At 40.1% G+C, this 21,918-nt stretch overlaps 1 protein-coding gene across 4 annotated transcripts in view; it reads left to right on the forward strand.

The window, feature by feature from the left end:
- Positions 1-21,918, forward strand: part of HDAC4 (histone deacetylase 4) — a 450,554-nt gene that overhangs the window by 312,369 nt on the left and 116,267 nt on the right. For 3 of the 4 annotated variants that reach the window (XM_030579818.1, XM_030579820.1, XM_030579821.1), the window contains 2 exons: positions 12,732-12,872; positions 19,677-19,789. In XM_030579818.1, coding sequence (XP_030435678.1) covers positions 12,732-12,872; positions 19,677-19,789 — 254 coding nt within the window. The remainder of the gene's footprint in view (positions 1-12,731; positions 12,873-19,676; positions 19,790-21,918) is intronic. The other variant, XM_030579819.1, reaches the window with a different exon arrangement.

Raw genomic sequence — 21,918 nt, forward strand, 5'->3', positions numbered from 1 at the left:
CCAAACTGAGAACGGTACTGGCCCAGCAGAGTTATTCTCACAGGTCTGCGTGGAGTGTTACAGGACTCTACATATATCAGTTTGTAATTTGGTCTACTGGCTAACCTGGCAGACTTGGAGTCTGTAGACCTGGGAACTTTTCCAGCAATGCTCATAAATTACTTGCTGTCATAAACAGATAGCTAAGGGTTAATGTTCTTTTACCTTTAAAGGGTTAACACAGGGAACCTGAAACACCTGACCAGAGGACCAATCAGGAAACAAGACTTTTTCAAATCTGGGTGGAGGGAAGTTTTGGGTGTGAGTTCTTTGTTCTTTGTCTTGGGTCTGACCCTCTCGGCTCTGAGAGTGATTTTTCTATCTCCTGGCTTTCTAATCTTCTGTTTCCAAGTTGTAAGTACAAGGATAGTAAGACCATAGGTTTATATTGTTTTCTTTTGTATTTACATGTGTGTAGTTGCTGGAGTGTTTTGAATTGTATTCTTTTTGGATAAGGCGGTTTATTCATTTTTTTCCTTTAAGCAATTGACCCTGTACATTGTCACCTTGATACAGAGACTATATATTATGTCCTTTTTCACTCTTTTTATATAAAGCTTTCTTTTTAAGACCTGTTGGAGTTTTTCTTTAGTTGGGACTCCAGGGAATTGAGTCTGCAGCTCACCAGGGAATTGGTAGGAGGAAGAAGTCAGGGGGGAAATCTCTGTGTGTTAGATTTACTAAGCCTGACTTTGCATACCCTCTGGGTGAGAGGGGAGAGAGGTTAGCTCTCTCGGTGCTTATGTTTCAAGGACTTGAAACAGGGAGGGTGGAATCGCTCTGTTTAGATTCACGGAGCTTGCTTCTGTATATCTCTCCAGGAACCCAGGGAGGGAACACCTGGAGGGGAGGAGGGGGAAGGGAAATGGTTTATTCCCCTTTGTTGTGAGAGTCAAGGAATCTGAGTCTTGGGGTCCCCCAGGGAAGGTTTTGAGGAGACCACAGTGAACTAGGCACTGTATAATTCTTAGCTGGTGGCAGCAATACCAGGTCCAGGCTGGTACCTAAGCTTGGAGGTTTTCATGCTAAAACCCATATTTTGGACACTAAGGTCCAGATCTGGGAAGAAATGTTATGACACTTGCCCATGGGATTACCAACGTTTTTGCATCCATCCATAAAGCAAATGAAGAAAGATAAGCTGATTTTTGATGTGCTGGTTACTTAAATGCGTAAAAGCTTCTGTACTAAATTTCCTACGTCTCTTTAACAGATACACTTTTATAGAACACAGTGAAAATGAACCTGAATAGTTTCTTTTCTAAGGTGCCAAGCTCCCATTTACTTCAGCGGGAGGTATAAGGTACAAGGCCTCATTCTCTAAAAGATACCATTTGCCGAGAGTCTCACACCTGATTCTCTGTTCCATGGTGTGAGACAACTGAAATCTCCTAACTGTTGACATGATTATTCCCTAAGGAGAGGTAGCAGACTAGAGTGTGAGCCCAGCCTGCTGAGAATAACATCTACCCTTGGAATCTTCCAGTCAGATCCTCCTTAATGTCAGTGAGGGAGGGGCGTTGAGAGGAGTGCACTTTTCCTGTTGTTACTCAGGCTCTTTACTGTGAACTGTTTCACTCATCTTTGGGGATTCCTTTCCATAGCCCAGTCTTCCAGTAAGGTCTAGATTATTGAAAAATTACTTGCCAGTTTTCCCGAGTGCTTCAGTGCTGGTGGTGTTGTGCTTGACACCAGGACTTCGGCACTTTTCATGGTTTTACTATTTGCCCTGGTGCCTTAGCATCTATTTTTCAGTGCTCTGTGTCTTGCTTTGGTTTTTCAGCAGTTCTGTGCTTACCTTGGCTTTTCAGCTAGCGCTGGGTCACTGCCACTTGGTGGTTTGTGCTCCATCCTGTTGCTGCTGCTGCCTTTAGCGATTTAAAAAAAAAAAAATAGCGCAAATCCCATAGCCTCAGGAGCTTGTGTAGATGCTCCTATGTTGCTTTAGGTAGCTGAGACCTAAGAATGAAAATCCTGGCAAATGGCAGCTTCAGAGAAGCAAAATGACAGGTCAGTAATTTTCCTGAATTTGCTAATGTGGAGTCTCACAGGAAAGGACTGGCCCATGCACTCCACATGCCGACAATTAGACTACTGAGCTGGCTAATTTCTAAATAGCAGCATAAAAGACATGTCTCCTTTATTGATGCTGATTTCTAAAGGGGGAACAGTACAGACTTACAGTTGCTTAGATCCTGTAGTGATGGATGCAGGATAAGAAAATGCATAATTGTAATAGAAAAATCATCTCCTATTGTTAGCACTCATTTCCATGTGCCTCCATGCATCAGGCAAGAATCTGTGAGTGAGAGCAGGAGGAGAACGTGCCCAATAGCTGCGGGGTGAAATTTTTTGTTTGTTTGTTTTTTCTTTGATGTTGCAAGAACATGGGTAGGGTGGTATTATATTGCTAAAGTGGTAGAATTGTGCTGAACACCTTGTGTTAAAAAGAAATTGCATTTTGTCATTAATTAAAACACTGCATTCATCAAGAAACACTTCATACCTCTCTGAGCTGATTCTGATCCTTTGGATGTGTGAAGTGGCTTGTTTTATGACAAAGATTGTTTAGAGGAAAATAGAGTAGGCTGAAATCCCAGCGTCGTGTGGGAGTATAATTTAGAGAGAGTCTTTGAGTTTTATACTACATAGTGTCACTCAAGTTTAAGAGAATCTTTGTTTTCCCACCTACGTTGTATTTCCTGATGCTGATGTGATCCAGGTTCTGGTTCTCTTGCATTACATGCTTTGTACCACATATCCACACATTACTTCAGGGCATACTCTTCTAATGAGAGGTAGTCATTGACCTATTAAGACATCTGTATTTCCTGTACTAAGTGGGGAGAGGAATAGCCTTTGAGTGTATATATGTTACTAAAAGTAACTTAATAAAATGCATAAAAATTGCCTAGTATTTTGGTTCTGTAGAACATCTATTCAGGTCAAGCTGTAGAAATTCTAGAAAATAGTAAAAGAAACCAAACAGCAAGTTGGGGGAGAGCCTTGCTTTTAATATCTTCCCCCATGTCCTTTCAGAAAATCAACTCTAAAATGTGTGTTAGGGATTTTCTTTAAAAAAAAAAAAAAACGTTACAGGCTTTAGCAAATGCAGTCAAAGCTTGCAAATCACGTGCCATGGAGCCCTTCTCTCCTACCACCTGCTGACTTCTGGCCTAGCCCATCTACACTAGATTAAGAACCTTAATTGTGAGGCTTTAATGCAGTTCCTAGTTCAGCTTCCTCAGTCAGGAGTCACGTTAAAGCAGTCCAGCCAGCTCTCTTGCACTGCTAAGTGCTACCAGGGGTGTGGAGGGGGGGAGCCATGGCTTCCCTTTGATGTCCTGATGGAAAAGGGGCATGAATAGTTACGCACCAAAGGAAAGCTACTATTTCCCTTCCCAACCTACCACAGTGCTCCAAGGCGCTCTCGAAGCAGCTGAGCTGTTTTGAAAGAGCCCCTAACTAAAGGAAGAAGAACTAAGAGCTGCCCTCAGTTTCTTGACCCTATTGGATCAATTTTTGTTGGAGGATGAAGGTAGCAGATGGAGAGAAGAGCAGTAGCTCTAAACTGCCTCTTCTGGCCCCCGGGATGAACCCAGCTGCCCTTTCTGCCCCTGATGAGCTCCCACTTTGTATTCCAGAAATTAAATTGGGAGTATTGCTTACGTTAACTTAGATTTAATATTCCTTGTGTTGTTCTTATAATAGGTGGGAGTTGAAAAAGGGTCTTTGTGGCCACCTATTGCAGCAGAAAGAGAGTCAGGTTTGTCTAAAAAGCACAACTGAAGATGTTGATGTATTCTGAGGAAGGGGAAATGTTAATAAATGTCATGACATGTAGAGTTAGTTGTAGAGGGAATGTTTCTATTTCTTCCATACTTCCGTTCTCATCCTTCACTATGAATGTGTTATATAAATACCATCAAACTTGTTTTCAACAAATAAAATTTCAACTTCATCCATCTTATTCTAGTACCAATAAACTTCATTCTACTTGACACATGCTCCAGTAATGTACTAACGCACCCCTTGTTTTGGCTTATCACTGTAGTTTAACCTCTTTCTGATAATTCTGAGGCACTGTTGCCATCCTCCTGCTATACCAGCTTGGAATGGATGCCCAGCATCAGGCTCTCTGTAGCCATTGCAGCAACTCAAGCACTTTTGTCCTTTGCTGTCTAAAGACTAGATGCTCTCCCTATGCATTTCAAGAGAGTTCAGCTCCCCATTAAGCACCTAAATGAAGTAGTCTGATTTTTCAGAAGTGCTCTGAACCCAGCAGCTCTTTTTCTTCTTCTTAGGTGTTGAACACTTGGCCCTTATGCTCCTTTCCTCCCTTTCCTTGTCTCCTGCCATATATCTTCCCTCTTCATTAGCTGATATAAATTTGCTGTCCGCTATGCTAGAGTGACCCTGGAACCTCTTGATGCCAGCCAGCAGAGGGCTCAGGGGGTGCACCGGGAATTTCAAGGATCCCCTGCATTCAGTATATGCACAGCAGTTCCCCAAAGGGTGGCATGTGAGGTCTCTACTGAGAGCTTGTAGCCCATTGGTCATCATAATCATTGCAAAACGTACATACAGATAATATTTAATGAGCTGGGTCCGTACGGAAAGTTATGTTCTTAAGGCAAGTAACCAGCAGGTGACATACCTCAGGAATGTTCTTTTGAGGCAGGAGGTAACAGATATTTATATCCCAGTCTGGTCATTGTGTAGTGGGTATTGTCCATCTCACAATGTGTGTCTATTTGTATATTGAGCCCAAGAACAATCAGGAGATTTTGATATTGACGAGAGGGGAAAGCCACAGTCGGGGGGATCCCGGTTATGAGTAAGGATAACGGATAGTTCTGGAGTACCTGGGAGTCTGGTGACATACCCTGGATCTTTCACCAAGGAGGCACACATGAATGGAAGATCACAGCTATATCTGGCTGTACGATGCAGTAAGGGCTTTGGTATGAGCGTTACTCTGTAAGACAGAAATGTATCTAGTTAAGTCTAAGTTCTAGAATGCATGTTACGTATGAAGTAAAATCATAACCATTTGTTTCCAGTTCTTCTACTTGCTATCACTCAAATCCCGATACGTGTATCATGAAAACATGTAAAAGTGTATTTCGCAAAGTATCTAAGAACTGTATGTTAAGCAGAGATGTGATGTAAGCCTTCGGCAGTGGAACGAGTAAGTTTGGTGTACTGTTCTTTTAGAATCTGCCAGTCTGTGAATACTGTGAGTGTGCAGTGAAGCAAGGGTTGGACATTCCACAGAGACACTCAGAGGGCTCAGAGTTGGAATGAGCCAATCCCTCCTCCGTAGAGAGGCAGAAAGGCCTGTGCAGGTCTAGAGGAGAGCACTTGTGTTGCTTATGGCCAATGGACTTGGAGAGTTGAACCCCAGCAGGGCCAGACAAGGCTTCCTCATATTAAGGGTAGGTAGCCAGGTGCCGGACAGGCCTGGGTATCCTTGGAAAGCGTCACAGCATGACTGTGGTGTTTTTCTGTAACTGTAGGGGTGACGTCAGCACAAGAGCAGCAGTATCACTAGTTTAGGGCCTTTCCACATGTGAAGCTGTATGTTCTAGGCATTCTCATGAAATGTCTGGCCAGTTACAAAGGAACTCCCCACTGTATACTCCTCTCTACTGCTATTTTGATTTCTTCTACGGTCAGGCAAGCAAACTATAGCAAAGCTATAAAAGAAGTGTAAACAGCCTTTGTTCATCCTAAAATCAAAGCTTCTTTTGATCACTAATAAACATTTTGTCCTAACAAACCCACAGCACAAGTCATTAATTAGATTTTAATTAGGATGAAGAGCCATACATAAAAATACAGAAGCAGCCCTTCTCCACAGCTGTACCAAGCTGTTCATGCAAGCACAGAAAACAAGAGTTTTTCTTTAAGTGTTTGCTCGTGTCCATTCTATTATAGGCGTGTGCACTCAACACATGCATCATTGCCGCAAGTTTATACCCTCAGTGGTATCCATAGGGGACCTGCTCTGGCACCCTCTGGAGTGGCGCACATATGCACCGGTATAAGGGGGGCTACTGGCCCCCTCTCTCTCCCTCAGTTCCTTCTTAGGGCTGATCTACAATATGGGGTAAAATCGATCTCAGATACGCAACTTCAGCTATGTGAATAGCGTAGCTGAAGTCGAAGTATCTAAGATCGAATTACTCACCGTCCTCACGGCGCGGGATCGATGTCCATGGCTCCCCATGTCGACTCCGCAACTCCATTGGGGTTGGTGGAGTTCCGGAATCGATATAAGCGCGTTTGGGGATCAATATATCGCGTCTAGATGACACGATATATCGATCCCCGAGCAATCGATTGCTACTCGCCGATACGGCGGGTAGTGAAGACGTAGCCTTAGTGTTAGTGCTCGAATGTTCCTCTTGCTCTAGCAAGTAGTTCTCATTCAGTGATTCTTTGAACCATTTCTTTTGTAAATAGTTGTAATTAGCAATAGTTAACAGTTCCTAATAGTTTTAATATACTCTAGAGCAGTGGTTCTTAACCTTTACTGCAGCCTGCACCCCTTTGGTTCTCAAAATATGTTCTCACATTCCTGATCAGGAGCCATTGAAGTAGGTCAGTTCTTTAAACCTAGATTTATATATTACAGTAATCGTTAAAAAAATGTATAATGTTAATAAATGCATAGATTTAATGAACAAAGCAGTTGTGTTGTACTTATGTGCCTGTGCTTAATTTGTGTTTTTAATGATTTACCTTCTAAAAAAATCTGGCATGTCTTGCACCCCTAGAAAGGGCATTTTGCACCCCCAGGGAGTGCGTGCACCCAGGTTAAGAACCATTGCTCTAGAGATATAGTCCCCTGAGAGACTTAGCCCAGGGATGGGGCTTGCCCCTTTCCTCAGGCTTCAAGCTGTATGATCGCTGTAAGAAGCCCATGCCAATCAGCGATCCACTTCTTAGTTATTTGAAGTCTCTGGGTGAGTCCCACATTAGCAAGAAGTGTCGCATTTGCAAGGGATTTAAGCCCTGGACCAAGAAGGAGAGAGAAATAAGACTCTGCATGCTCCTCATGAAGTCAGCGCTCAGAACTGCCTTGGAGCCAGCACATTTGGACTTGGTATTGAGTACTTCAGCGTCAACAAGAAGCGCCCTATGTCACCAGTACCAGCCAAAAGGCACAGAGAGCACGTAGGAAGGGGTGCTCCCTGGGGACCCATGAGGGCAAGGATAAGGGAGAAGATGAGCCTAGACAAACTTGGACCATCTCACCATCACAAGAGGGTAGCCAGGAGGCAGCATCACCTGTTGGGCCTAGTCCTCTCCATGATCTGCCTCCTACTCCAGGGAGTAATAGAGGCATGCAGTACCTCATGGTGCTGTCCATCTCGGAAGCCTTTCAAGCCTTTCTCCCTCCCAGTGCCACGTACTCCTCAGGAAGAGAGGGCCAAGGACCCCTTCCTCCCAACCATTTGTAGGGGAAAGCATTCCATGGCACCCCTACAGAAGTCAGCCCTGCAGCATCGTACTTCCCCATCTCACTCACCAGAGCCGTGCCAACAACCTCCAGAACCATACCTCAGACCACAGACCTGTGGCCACTGGGCAAGTTCCCAGCACAGAACGCTGGACTCCAGGCACTGATCCCTTGGATCCCAACATCAGTCACAGGACCCATGGTACTGGTCCCCAGAACCCCAGCAGCAGTCACCCGATAGACGCTGCTCCCTGGTTCTCAGGCGCCGCTCGCCAGAGCCTCCTTGGCGCTCTCTGGAGCCAACCACCAGAGCGTCACAAACGATCCCCACACTCGTAGTCCCGGTCGCAGGAGCCTGCACACCCTCCTCGAAGCAGGTGGCATCGCTCCCTGGATTATTACTGGGCCTATGGGCAGTACCACCAGCTGCCAGATATGTTAAATAGATTGAGCTCTTGGAATCTGTCACTAGATGACACATTTAATCATTCCTGTGGGTCTTCTCTGAACCCTCTCCAATTTTTTAACATCCTTCTTAAGTTTTGTGCACCAGAACTGGATCTGGTATTGCACTGATGCCAAATACAGAGGTAAAACAGCCTGTTTACTCCTACTCGAGATTCTTCTGCGTATACGTCCCAGGATAGCATTTGCCCTTTGCCAGACTTATTGTGAAAGTCAATATTACTTAGAAATACTAAAGAGGTACCATTAATATCTGTAAAGATAGGTATACTCCTGGCACATTTGTCTGATAATTTCTCCCATAAATGTGTTGTATTGGGACTATGAAAAATGCTACATCTCTTATGCTGTTAGCCTGAATAGCTAATGAGGCAGTATGTAAGGTCACTTCAGAAGACCACTTTAAAATGAATAGTTTCACGGAGGAAAACAGGCTGAAAGAAGCCAGATAGAATGGCTCAAGTCATATTGGATCCTGTGGAAAAGCACATGATAGGTATCTTGTTTAGGAAACCCTGTGGACCGAGGAAGCAGTTGTTCTACATGTCTTAATTTCTTCAGTTATTAATTTACTCACAACATGTTTTCTCCCTCTCCTTGCCCATGGACTATGCTTTGACATGGCAGGAAGGCTTGTGTGCCCCCATAAAGGCAATGGTGAAGGCCCTATGTTCCTCATGCAATGGAGAAGCCTGAGAGGAGAGAAGAGAACATATTACTCTTGGGGGAATTCTGCCTAAAAAAATTTAAAATTCTGCATATTTTATTTGTCAAAATAATGCAATATAATCAAGCCAGTTCAAATTATTTTAGTAATTTATTTAAACTACCGTACAGAAAAAAGTCGCTAACTATTCAGCACTTCCTAAACACATGGGAGTTAAGTTACAAATACTTGATAACCAATACCCTGTATCACACTTATAATCCTGGCTAGCTACTTTTGAAAGTGACTGGTTCGGACAGTCCTGACGTTTTATTGACCGTTTGATAAACATTTTATTTTTCCTCAGTCTTTTTTTTTTTTTTTTTTTTTTTTTTTTTAGATGGGTAAGTAAAATAGATCCTGAATTGTAATCTACCCCATTGTGCCACTCTGGCACGGGAAAAAAGCGAGAGAGCACATGGATCTTCCTAGCTGAGGATTCCCTTACTGTCATTACAATAAGGCTCCTTTACACCACTCTGGCAATGTAAAGGATCCTTAAAAGTTTTACACCGGTTTTATGCTCCTACGGGAATTCGCTATAAATGAGAACAATTAACTAACAACAATAGGAACAACTATGCAGGCAGGCTGCTACATTTTCTGCTCTGCTTGAGAGGACAGAGCCTGCCTCATACCTGCCTCCAAACAACCCGAAGCCCTATCCCTCCACACTAGACTGAGCAAGAGTGTCTCTTGCTTGTACACATGCCTACCCAGCCCTGCCCTCTCTCGCGGTGACTGACGTCTCCCCACACATGCATGCCCAACCCCCGTTCCCCCCACATTCATTTACATCTCTTCCAGCTACTATGGGCGCTTGAACCTGGCTGCTGGGGAAGGGGCATTTTTTTCCTTGCAGATTTCTTTACTTCCCCATTTTTCTGTGGTCAAGCGAAGAAATCTACAGGAGAGATGAATTCTGCATGTGCACAGTGGTTCAGAATTGCCCCAGGAATAACATATTTTCTCTAAATAAACTGAGGCACTAAGGCCACCATTCAGTAAGGTAATTGAACATATGAATGGTCCCATTGACTTCAGTAAGACTAACAGCATGCTTAAAGTTAGGCATGTCCTTAATTATCTGGCTGAATAAGTACCTAATTGAATTTTTGAATTAATAAGTGTATACCATTAGATTAGAAGACATTACATGACCTGAAGAGTACAAAGCTTTTGAAATTGACTTCCAAGCACTATAGATTGTGTTAAGATTCTGAGAAACACTTCGTTTGGTGGAGACATTGTATGGTGGGATAAATTTCAGTTGATTTTCCGTAGAACTGATGTTTCTTAAAGAAAATTGAACTATACACTCAAACTCCATAATATTGTTTGAGTTATGTGCTGCCTGATTCATGTTATTTTCTTAATTATTCTTTTGAAGTACAGGTCTCTTGAATTTAGGCAGCATTTTTTTTTGTTAGATGACAGTGAAAAAAACAAATAAGCTTGTTGGCCTTGACTGAGCTTTCAGTATGCATTGTTGAAAATTGAACCTCTTCATAACTCTGAGACATTCAGAAATGACATATGTAAATACCTAGAATTTCAGATCATTCTGTGCTGCTGGCAGGGTGTTTTTAATTCACTTAACTCTGCGTTACATAACACCTAGTGAAATATATACAGATATTTTCATGTACCGTGGATATGAATGACAGGTGAAATGGGATACCAATGTTTAAAAAGTCCTTGAAGTTTTGATAAAGATTTCTGTATAGGATTAGTATAAAAAATTAAAAGGAATATGGTAGAACAAAGTCTAAATATTTAGTTGTAGCATGGTAAGGGTTTAAACAATGTCTCACTATTTTGAAACTTATCTCAATATGAGGAGGGGTTGAAGAACACCATGTAATACATTTGTTTGGGAAGTTCCAGTGTGTTTTCTTTGGATGGTCATATCTTCCTTTGGAGAGGTTTTGTTTAAGCATGTGGTTCCTTATTTTCATTCCCACTGAAATTCTTGTTACAGGGAAGGATTCTTATTAGTATATTCAGACTTGTAGCATCATTTGTAATATTAGGTAATCTGATACCCTGATTTTTTTCTCCATTTTTAAGGTGTTTCATACTTAGACACTTCCTTCATTGTATACCTTTAAAATAACAGTGATTTGTTTGTTCCCAACAAAAACATAATTCAGACAAATCCCATACAGGAATAAATAATATGAATGAAATCCTCATTTTAATGTAATTTATATTGTCACATTTTTCTTTGTCAGAAGACAGATGCTTTAACCAACTGTAGAATATGCCTCCATTGCATGCATATGTAGATACTCCATATATATGCACAATATACATGATCACATCTATATGAAACATTGCTTTGCTTTATTTTTAAATTATAGACCCAAGCATCTAATCAATTAGTTTATTTAAAATGTAAATTTGCTGCAAGTGTAAATTATCTACCTTGAGGCTCTGAGTATTCTCACATCTATTGTCTACTCTTAAACTAAGATTAGGGTTTTTTTTTCCTTTTTGAACTAACATTGAAGAAAGTGCAATTGTTATTTAAATAGCCTCCTCTTTAATTTTGTCCTTCCGGCAAACAGCAGATTTATATTCTTTCCACTTGCTTTCTTTATGTAAATGGTATATAACATTATTTCGCCCTTCACTAATGGATTTCAAATTGAATTTTAAACATCATCTTGATGAGTCTGACACTTTTTTAAAGTACCTCCTTTATCTTTTTTTAAAGCAAATTTAGATAGACAATTTTTTCTGTCCATGGTATATTCATGAAACACTCCTTTTGTAAAGTTTCATCAGAGAACAGTTTTGATGAGAACTTTTAAGCAAATATTTGATCATGAAGTCATCAATTTCCAGTTTGTGTGCTCTCCACAATTAAAACATTCTGTGTTGGCCTTTTACACACTCTAGCAGGAAATAAATTTGTAACCAGACTTTGTTAAACAAGATCAGTTTGTAAACCTGACTTCAAGTCTGCTGAAGAAGTTTTACATTGTCTACCCTTGGGCACAAAGAATCAAGTGTATCAGTATTTAGTGATGAGAGCATAGAATTGCCAGTCAAAGGAATTAGACAACAGAATTGCTGGAGAGTGAAGGAAGGGAAAGATTGAGTAAGCTCACAAATTCAGTAAATGTCAGAAGCCTTGGAGCACTCAAAGAAATATTTCAAATATACTCAAGAGAGCACAAAGTTTAGAAAGAAAGATATCTTCCAGTGGGAATCTTTTTTCCCTTTCTCATGGCTTCCTTACCTATTGAAAAATATTTTTATGAGACTCGTAGTCCTGGCAGTTCACTGTTTCTTTTCTGATTCCTACTTAGGAGGATGTGGTGAGGGTTCTGAGCACATCTCCTGATTCTTGCAGTGGATGAATATAGCATCTTGGAACATTCCTGAAACTTTCATTTAAAGGGATAGCTAAAATGTGTATCACTTGATGTAAAGGAGTTCAAATGTTACAAACATCCTCTTGGCAGTGCTGATGACCTTAAGGTAGTCAGACATTTTAAGATAAACTTGCAAAATATTTGGTGTGGGTTAGTCATACAACAATCCTTGAACTATTCTTGGAAAATTAAGATAATTATTCTTTTGTTATCTGCTGTAGAGACCCATTGATTCTTTTATTAATTTACAGAATATCCATTGCAAGGCTCTACCTTTGTGATAAGCTTAGTAGTCAGCAGTGGAGTGGTTATAAATATATTACAGGTGAATATCTTACTTTGTATTAGATCTCATGAACTTTACAACAAACCATACTGAAATCCACTATCTCCAGTCTATAGGTAAAACATTGTAACATTAATTTTTATAAAAAACACTATTAATCCTGATCATCAGTGTTTTAACAGAACTAGTGCAGAACACATCTGTTGGTATATTTTCATTATACTGATAATTCTTTATTCAAATTATGTCATATGACTAATTTCCCTTACATTTCTGTGGTATCCTTCACTGAAGATTAGCCAATATAGTTGGCAGAAAACAATGAATAAGATGATATTAAATGGAACTCTGAATGCAGTGATGACTTTTCCTTTCTTTGTACAGCATCTGAACCCAACCTGAAGTTACGATCCAGATTAAAGCAGAAAGTTGCTGAAAGACGGAGCAGTCCCCTGTTACGGAGGAAAGATGGCCCAGTGGCTACTGCTCTTAAGAAGCGTCCCCTGGATGTCACAGGTATGTTGGGTAAGCAACTGAAAGCCATGCCTCTTGTCAAATTCTATACAAGGCTCCCATCTTAAAACCTGTTTATATGTCTGATTAACTCTTTAGTCAGGATCTCTATACTCCCTTTGGCACCCTTAACTATTTAGTCCTTGCACATTCATCATTGAAGGCATTGTTTCCAAGTTCACAGCCTCAGTTTCACAACTTTAGTTTTTAAGCTTGTGTTAATCAGTTATAGGTGACAGTGTAGTATTTCAAGATGATAGAAATCACAGGTTGTTGGGAAATACCTTTGAAACGTTTCATGCTGTATCTCTGCTAATGTCCATAGATACAGTTGTTAAGCATAATTCATAACTGTACCACTCCAACAATAAGTGCTTTTGACGCCATGTTCTTTATAGGCCTCATGCAGACCTCCATTGTTTTTCATAAAGCAATTTAAATTAGGACTGTCAAGCGATTAAAAAACAATAGAATACCATTTATTTTTCATATTTTTCGATGTTTACTACATTTTCAAATATATTAATTTCAGTTACACCACAGAATACAAAGTGTAAAGTGCTCGCTTTATATTTATTTTTAATGACCAATATTTGCACAGTAAAAAACCAAAAAATTGTTTTTTCAATTCACCTCTTACAAGTACTGTAGTGCAATCTCTTTATCATAAAAGTTGAACTTACAAATGTAGAATTATGTACAAAAAAACTGCATTCAAAAATAAAACAATGTAAAACTTTAGAGCCTACAAGTCCACTCAGTCCTACTACTTGGTCAGCCAATCACTCAGACAAACAAGGTAGGTTACAATTTGCAGGAGATAATGCTGCCTGCTTCTTGTTTACAGTGTCATCTGAAAGTGAGAACAGGTGTTCGCATGGCACTGTTGTAGCTGGCGTCACAAGGTATTTACGTGCCAGATGCACTAAAGATTCATATGTCCCTTCATGCTTCAACCACTATTCCAGAGGACATGTTTCCATGCTTATGATGGGTTCTGCTTGATAACAGTCCAAAGCAGTGCGGACCGATGCATGTTCATTTTCATCATCTGAGTCATATGCCACCAGCAGAGGGTTGATTTTCCTTCTTTGGTGGTTTGGGTTCTGTAGTTTCTGCATCAGTGTGTTGCTCTTTTAAGACTTTAAAAGCATGCTCCACAATTTGTCCCTCTCAAATTTTGGAAGGCACTTCAGATTCTTAAACCTTGGATCGAGTGCTGTACCTATTTTTAGAAATATATGGCAGAATGCGGGTAAAACAGAGCAGGAGACATACATTTCTCTCCCCAAGGAGTACAGTCACAAATTTAATTAATTGACACTTTTTTCTTTCTTTCTTTTTTTTTTACGGCATCCTCAGCATGGAAGCCTGTCCTCTGGAATGGTGGCTGAAACATGAAGGGGCATATGAATGTTTAGCATATTTGGCATGTAAATACCTTGCAATACTGGCTACAAAAGTGTCATGTGAACACCTGTTCTCACTTTCAGGTGACATTGTAAATAAGAAGCAGGCAGCAGTATCTTCCATCAAAGTAAACAAACTTTTTTGTCTTAGCAATTGGCCGAACAAGAAATAGGACTGAGTGGACTTGTAGGCTCTAAAGTTATACGCTGTTTTACTTTGCGTGCAGTTGTGTAACCAAAAAAAATCTGCATTTGTAAGCTACACTTTCATAGTGAAGAGATCGCACTTCAGTACTTTCATGAGGTGAATTGAGAAATACTATTTCTTTTGCTTATCATCTTTACAGTGCATATATTTGTAATTAAAAATAATATAAACTGAGCACTGTACACTTTGTATTCTGTGTTTGTAATTGAAATCAATATTGAAAATGTAGACAAATATTTAATAAATTTCCATTGGTATTCTATTGCTATAAGTGTGATTAATCAAGATTAATTTTTTTGAGTTAATCATGTGAGTTAACTGCGATTAATTGACAGCCGTAGTTTAAATGTAAAAACACGTTGTGTTGTTTTACCATAGATCATATATACTTATTTCACAACCTCTTGTAAAAAGTAATCAGTATTTCTTTTATTTGATAAATTTCATACTTGGAGGTAAACTAAGTAAGACTCTAGATTATCATAAAGTTTAATATTTAGCACCATCTAAAGAGAGCTGTCTGTAAGTATGTTTGGACAACCACTGTTTTTCCTTTTCTCAGACCTTCCTGGCTCCTCAGAGCGCAATGTCATAATTTATGCAACATAAAATTCAGCTCTGCTCTGAAAAGTGACTCTGTAGAAATGGCATCATGGGTTCCATGAGTGTATGTGTGGGTGTGTGATCTCCTTACCAAATGTTCTTGGTTGACAAGGCAGGAGATGCTTTCTCTAACTAGCAGCCCTGCAAACTCCACAACAGAGCTGAGAGGCAAGCTTATTTCTTTCCTCCTCATGTTCCTGCCTGTTACAAAGGTTCTGCAGGCTAAGTTAGGGCTTTTGTAACTCATGTGCAACCTCACTGTTTTCACATGGTGCCTCTGTGACACCTGTGCATGCCCAACTTTGCTGGGTGTCTTCAGATGTAACTGACTGGAACGAAGTTTAGAGCGCTGTTGATCCACAGGCAGGAAAAGATTCCTGCTTATGCTCTTAGCTGCGTGGGCTCTTGCTGCACTAATAGGAATGAAAAGCATGAGCATTTTATTTTGGTCATTAGTCAGCGAGTCAGACTCTAGGTAAATACAGAGTACATGTGTTGAGTTGAAAATGCCATTTTTACAGCCACTTTTCAGGGGGAAATTGTACGTTTAATCCATCGAGAATACCCCTGGATGAATTTAAGGCTTGAATGTATCACAAAGATAAATTGATTGCCATGTGTTTTTTTCTTTTGTTTAGGTAATACACATGGAATCCAATAAATCATAGCTCATGACCTGTTACTTACAGAAGTGCATGTATTTTCTATCCAACCAGAATGTTCTTTCTACAATGTCTAGGTTTTCATTAAGCGCCACAGGTGCCCATTGTGGGGAAAGTTGAAGGGCAGTAGTGAAACTTCAGGTTAATTGGGTTTTCTTCACTCAAAATACTGCTGCTTAGTGCTCACTTAATTGAACAGAGGAAGACCAACCCTGGCAGCAGGAGGCAAGGCACAAGAAAGAGTAATGAGGCTGTTTTTACACACAGATGCCTTTTTTCCCCAAAAAATTATGTTCTAAAAGTATGAAGGCCTGCTTAACATACTGGTTTATTCATGGATGTAATGCGGTGCTACAGAGATCTCAGAACCTCAGAAAGTAATTTTTTTTCGAAGCACGAAGTGATGTTACCAAAAAAAGAAGGATTTTCTGCCTCAGTGCTACTATTGCTGAGTGTCTGCATTCCTGTCGGCTGGGGTAATGTTCTCATGTCTAATTAAGGAGGAACCACATCCTTGATCAGCATTTTAAAAAGAAGTATTTGGTTAATTTCTTCTCAAACTCTTCTATAGTACTTTGAAAGAGCTTTTCTCCACTTCCAGTGTCATCAGTGAACTAAATGAGCATGCATCTTGGTAATGGCTTCGTTCTCATATCTTTGCAGTAGAATAGAAAATGCATTGCTATTTTGGGCAAGTCTATGGATGAAAAGAATTTCCTTTTGCTTGTAGGTTAACTTTATATAGGAAGGAATAGTGCTGAGTACTAACTTTTGCTTACAATGTCAGGAATAAGGATTTGGGCAGGGGAAGAAGGTCTCCCATTTGATCAGTACGTTCAGTAAGCATGCTCATACATGTATGCATACTCAAATAAGTCCTGTTGCTGGCTTCTCATTCTTTACAAGTGTATTGGGAAGCATGACTTGAGAAATCATAGTATTGTTTGGAAGGTATGGAGAAGATAGTTGCTGAAGCTCAGAGACGGTTCCATAGTTTCATGGCTGGGACATGTGGTAGTAATGGATGTCGATTCACTAGAGCTTATAGAGTCACATAAGTAAAATGCATAGTGCTTGGAATAATCAGATTAGTAGCAGATTTATAGAAAGAGGATACCTTTGAATATGCGATGTGTAATCATTACTCGGTGTGCAGTCAGTTTTAGATCCTTAAATTTCTCTTGGTTGTAGAGGACAATAAAATCTACTTATTTACTCTACTTCTACCATAATATGTGCTGAATTACTCTGCTAACCAGGTTAAGGGGATTTCAGTAATTAAATAACTAAAACAAAAATTGTATCATGTCCCCAAAGTCATACCAGTTGGCTCTGTCCACTGAGACATCCCAGTGAAACGTCCCAGATTGCATCAGGCTGTTATATCACAGCTACCAGAAAATTATATTGGGGTCAGCCAAATCCTATTTTCTCATATTTGGAATGGCTGTCAAAAGATTGCAGTGATTTCTGCTTTCTGTTGGTAAATGTTGGTAAACATCAATTTCACTGTTCAACCACAAACTGACCAAAAAATATTTCCAGTCCAAATTTACAGATAGGCAAAGTAAGAAAAGTGCTGCTGGAGAACTTATTAGAGTTTAATTTTAAGGATATTCAATTTGTATAGTTTGACAATTTTAACAGTTATAAAGCTTTCTTTTTGAATCTCAATGGCTGCTCTCATTTAATTATAGTCTACTTCCTTTCTCCCTGCCCAAATAATTACCTTCGACTGTGAAAATTTACATGAATAAAAACGCTTAAAACTGACATATTATATGTCAAAAATATTAAAAAAAAAAAAAAAAGAAAAGATATTCTGCCAAGCATACTTCTGAGATAATAAAAAGAGAAACACTGAAAACTGTGCTATATGCAAAATAAGAGAGGCTTCTATGGGCCAGCTCTGTGCTCCAAAAGAATTTCTGGTAGCCGTGAAATCAGTTAATCTGCGATGGTGCACTGGAGCTGGGAAATGCAGCTTTATAGTCTGTTAAAAATGCTTTGGGTTCAGTTGGATGTCCCACTTGCCCTGGTTAGTGGGGGGTGTTAAGAACATAGCGGCAGCATATATAGCAATAGAATTATAAAATGAAGTTTTACTTTAAGTACAAAATTCTCGTGGTTGTGTTTTGATAAGTTGTACACACTCCACGCTGGACCAGTGCAGGAATGGGTCAGTGGACCGTCCTAGAGACAGGGGCTTATATCTGTCCTATCCCGCCATCACTGTCAGAAGAAACAAGCTGTAGGTAATTAGGAAGGAGTAATCATACAAAGCGCAGGATGGGGTCAAAGGCAGTTCCCCTGACCAAGGGAACACCTATCCCTAGAGGCTTATAGTTCTAGACGTATAGGCCTGGCACAAGCTCTGCAAGTGAGACAGTGGAAAGGGAAAGGTCAATCAGTACTTAGTGAGTGGCCAGAACAGACTAGGATTCCCTAGGGACAAACTCTGTGTGGGTTTGTGTTACCTCTGAGAGACTTTGACCAGTATCTACATGGGGGACTTTCAGTCTAATATCTGGGAACTTTGCACGTTTTCATGAAGGTAGAGCAGAGGTCGGCAACCTTTCAGAAGTGGTGTGTCGAGTCTTCATTAGTCACTCTAATTTAAGGTTTCATGTGCCACTAATACATTTTAATATTTTTAGAAGGTCTCTTTCTATAAGTCTATAATATATAACTAAACTGTTGTTGTATGTAAAGTAAATAAGGTTTTTAAAATGTTTAAGAAACTTCATTTAAAGTTAAATTAAAATGCAGAGCCCCCCAGACTGGTGGCCAGGACCTGGGCCGTGTGAGTGCCACTAAAAATCAGCTCACGTGCTGCTTCGGCACCCGTGCCATAGGTTGTCTACCCCTGAGATAGAGAGTTGTCCAGCTAGTGCTGCAGGACAATAAGTGTAGAGAGACTGATGTCTGGAGATACTCAAAACAACTATTATGACTGTCTTTCATTTTCTCAATTATCCTCCCATTGTTCTATCCTGATAAGAAGGCAGCATATGGAGGCATCTGCCTGTAATCCAGGGGGCAAAAAAATGTATACTTGAAAGTCAGACTTCATCCTCTGTGTTCATTGCTTCCTCACCTGGAAGCCTGGAGACTTGCTCATGCTCTTCTGATTCCAGTCTTTTCCTAGTGCTTCCATGTTGGGAATGGAAAGAAACTAGTACTTGGATTGGAGACTTCCAAGGAAAACCCAAGTGTTGTGGGAAGTTATATTAATTATCTAATTAGTACTGTTTCCTCTAATTCAATAGTGGACCAGGGCTCCAGATTGGTGTTAGGGTCCTGTATGCTGCTGAAGCTACAATTCTGTAGATGACACCACCTCAGAGAAATAACTGTTTCTCATAGAATGCCAAGCGCGCTGTCAGCTCTTAACAAATAACCACTTTCATTCATTAGGGCACTTTTTGTAAAAGTAAATGTTGGTGCTGGTGTGAAATATCTGTCAAGGGTCAGGAATGAAATTATCTTTCCATTTAAAACATGAATAAATTCAGATATACAAGAAGAGTGCATGGGAAAACGTCAAAGCTCCGAAAGTTACTTAGTTGTGCAAGACCGAGAGCATGATTAAGATAAAAGGCTAAAGTGGATTGGAGGAGGCACTTCATAAAACTGTAGTAGAACAGTTTGACATAGACTGACTTGGCTTGTTCATGCTTTCTAAATTGTTTATTGTGTGTTTAATCATATTTAAAGTTCTTGACACACTATACAAAAAAAAGTTGCAGAGAAAAGATGGAAGTAAGTAAGTATTTGGCCCCGCTGTTTGAAAGTACATCTTGTTGTGTTATTCTCAATATAGAAATGTTTTATTACATCTTCAGGGTTTTTGTTTTCCCTGATAGATCTCTCCTAAGAGCATTGCAGAGATCGTTTTTACTGTTTCTAATAGTTGTTTTTGAATGTGTTTTAGACTCTGCATGCAACAGTGCTCCTGGATCTGGTCCCAGTTCTCCAAACAACAGCTCTAATAACATAAGTGCTGAGAATGGAATTACAGGATCAGTCACAAGTATTCAAGCAGAGGTACAGAACTGCTCTTTACCTTGGACTTGTGCTTCCAATGAACTTGTGGAAGCTTTTAAATATGCAGGGAAAGCTGAACCTTGATTTGGATGGCTACTCTCCTAAACAGTGAAGATTTGAGTGTGTTGTGTACGTAACATGCTTAGTCTGAGTTTGCTCCTAAATATCTGTGCTTAGGGTAACTGGCAGTAGCCATAATACGGATTGATAGATTAAAAGAAGGAAAGGGATGTTGGGGGAAAGTCGTGAAAAGGGTTCCGTTGTCAAATATAGGTTGCCAACTCTCTTGAGTGTTTTAAAATTTTGGAGATTTATTTTCATGCTTTATAATGTGGGATAACTTCACTTTATACTGGGGATTAATACAAGCATTGTTCAGTTACAGGGATGGAGGAATAAACCAGGTAATAAGTTCCTTCTCCCTCGCTCAGTACAAAAAGGTTTCCAGTAGTGTGTTGACGTTTGCTACCAAATTTTAACATCCTCCCACCTTTCTGCAGTTTAAATCTTATCTTTTGTTAACCTTTGCTTTTGTTTCCATAACTGATCATTAATAATAAATGATCCCATAAACTGCAGGATGTTTGCGCCATCCTCTTAAACTTCTGGTCTTGGCCACTGTCGGGGACAGGATGCTAGACTACAGTTGGGTCTGATCTAGTCTGCCAATTCCTATGTTCCTGTTATTGAATCTGAAAATACGTGACCCGCTCTGTCATTTTGTAAACCTCCACATTTGAAAAGATGGTGTGTAATTATCCAGACCCCGCTGCAGTATTTCACATTGCAAGCTTTGCATTTGCTGTTTCCCTTGAATATTGTACATGCATTTACATTTATAAACTTTCTTGACAAAGCAGAATTTTGGTTTAATCAGACTGTCCTCCAACGTGTAATTTTGGAGAGTGGAAAGGTGCATTTTGAAGCAAAAGCCAGGCTATTTGAACTTTGGCTAGTAGCGGCATACTCTTCGCTGGTTCACTCTACACTGCTCCCAGGAATGAAAGTAATAACAATGACTTGTCACTACAGCCAGTCCTCCTTCCCCTCAGCATTCTGCTCTCATCCCATCTGGGGTTTAGCAGATTTAGTTGGGGACTGCTGAGAGACTCAGCCTCGGCTACAAATATTCAGTGCTGCACAGGAAAGCTTGTACCTGTTCCAAAGGGCACAGCTTCCCCAGCATCAGTGTTGTGGGAGCGCTCATCCCATGAGTGTGGATATGCAGAGGCAACACTCTCTCCAAATAACTTTGCTTTTTACAAATGAATGTATTATTTCACCAGGGCTTTAATTTCCAGTCCTTAGTAACTTCTGCACAAAAAATATTTTAGATACACATGCTGTTGTTGCAAGCATTTGATAGCCACTTTCAGTGACTACCTATTGCCTCTTGTAAAGCAGTGAAGTCATAATTTAAAGACTGAGGCATGAGTGATGCCAGACATGTAAAGTCTTTCCATTGCCAAAACAGTTCTCCAGACATGTAAAAGATACTTGTCTCTTTCCCCACCTCTTCCACAGTTTTACTACAGTGTCCAAGTCACAAAAACATAAGAGCTCCCATACTGGGTCAGATCATGATCTTTCTTGCCTAGTATCCTGTCTCTGACAGTGGCCTGTACCAGAGCCTCAGGAGCAGTGTAAAGAACAGGGTAATTATGGAGTGATCCACCCTGTCTTATACTCCTGCCTTCTGGCAATCACAAGCTTAGGGTCGCGCTGAGCATAGGGTTGCATCCCTAACCATTTTGGCTAATAGCCATTGATGGACCTAGCCTCCATGAATGTATTTAGTTCTTTTTTGAACTCCATTATGCTTTTGTCCTTCACAACATCCCATGGCAATGAGTTCCACAGGTTAATTTTGTGTTGTGTGAAAAAGTACTTTCTCTTGTTTGCATTAAACCTTCTGACTATTTAATTTAATCAAATGATACCTGGTATTTGTATTGTGTAAAAGGTAAATAACATGTTTCTATTCATTTTTTTTCTACATCTTAGTCCAGGTGCATGTGAAAAGTCCAATGTGATCTATGAATTAATTTAAATTGAAACGCTTTAATGTAGCCTCCCAAAACAACCTATGTGTAAAGTAAAACATTTTCTTCTGCTGTTTCTCTGAAAAT

This window comes from Gopherus evgoodei, chromosome 11, assembly GCF_007399415.2.
Source record: "Gopherus evgoodei ecotype Sinaloan lineage chromosome 11, rGopEvg1_v1.p, whole genome shotgun sequence".
In the NCBI taxonomy this organism is placed as follows: domain Eukaryota; kingdom Metazoa; phylum Chordata; order Testudines; family Testudinidae; genus Gopherus; species Gopherus evgoodei.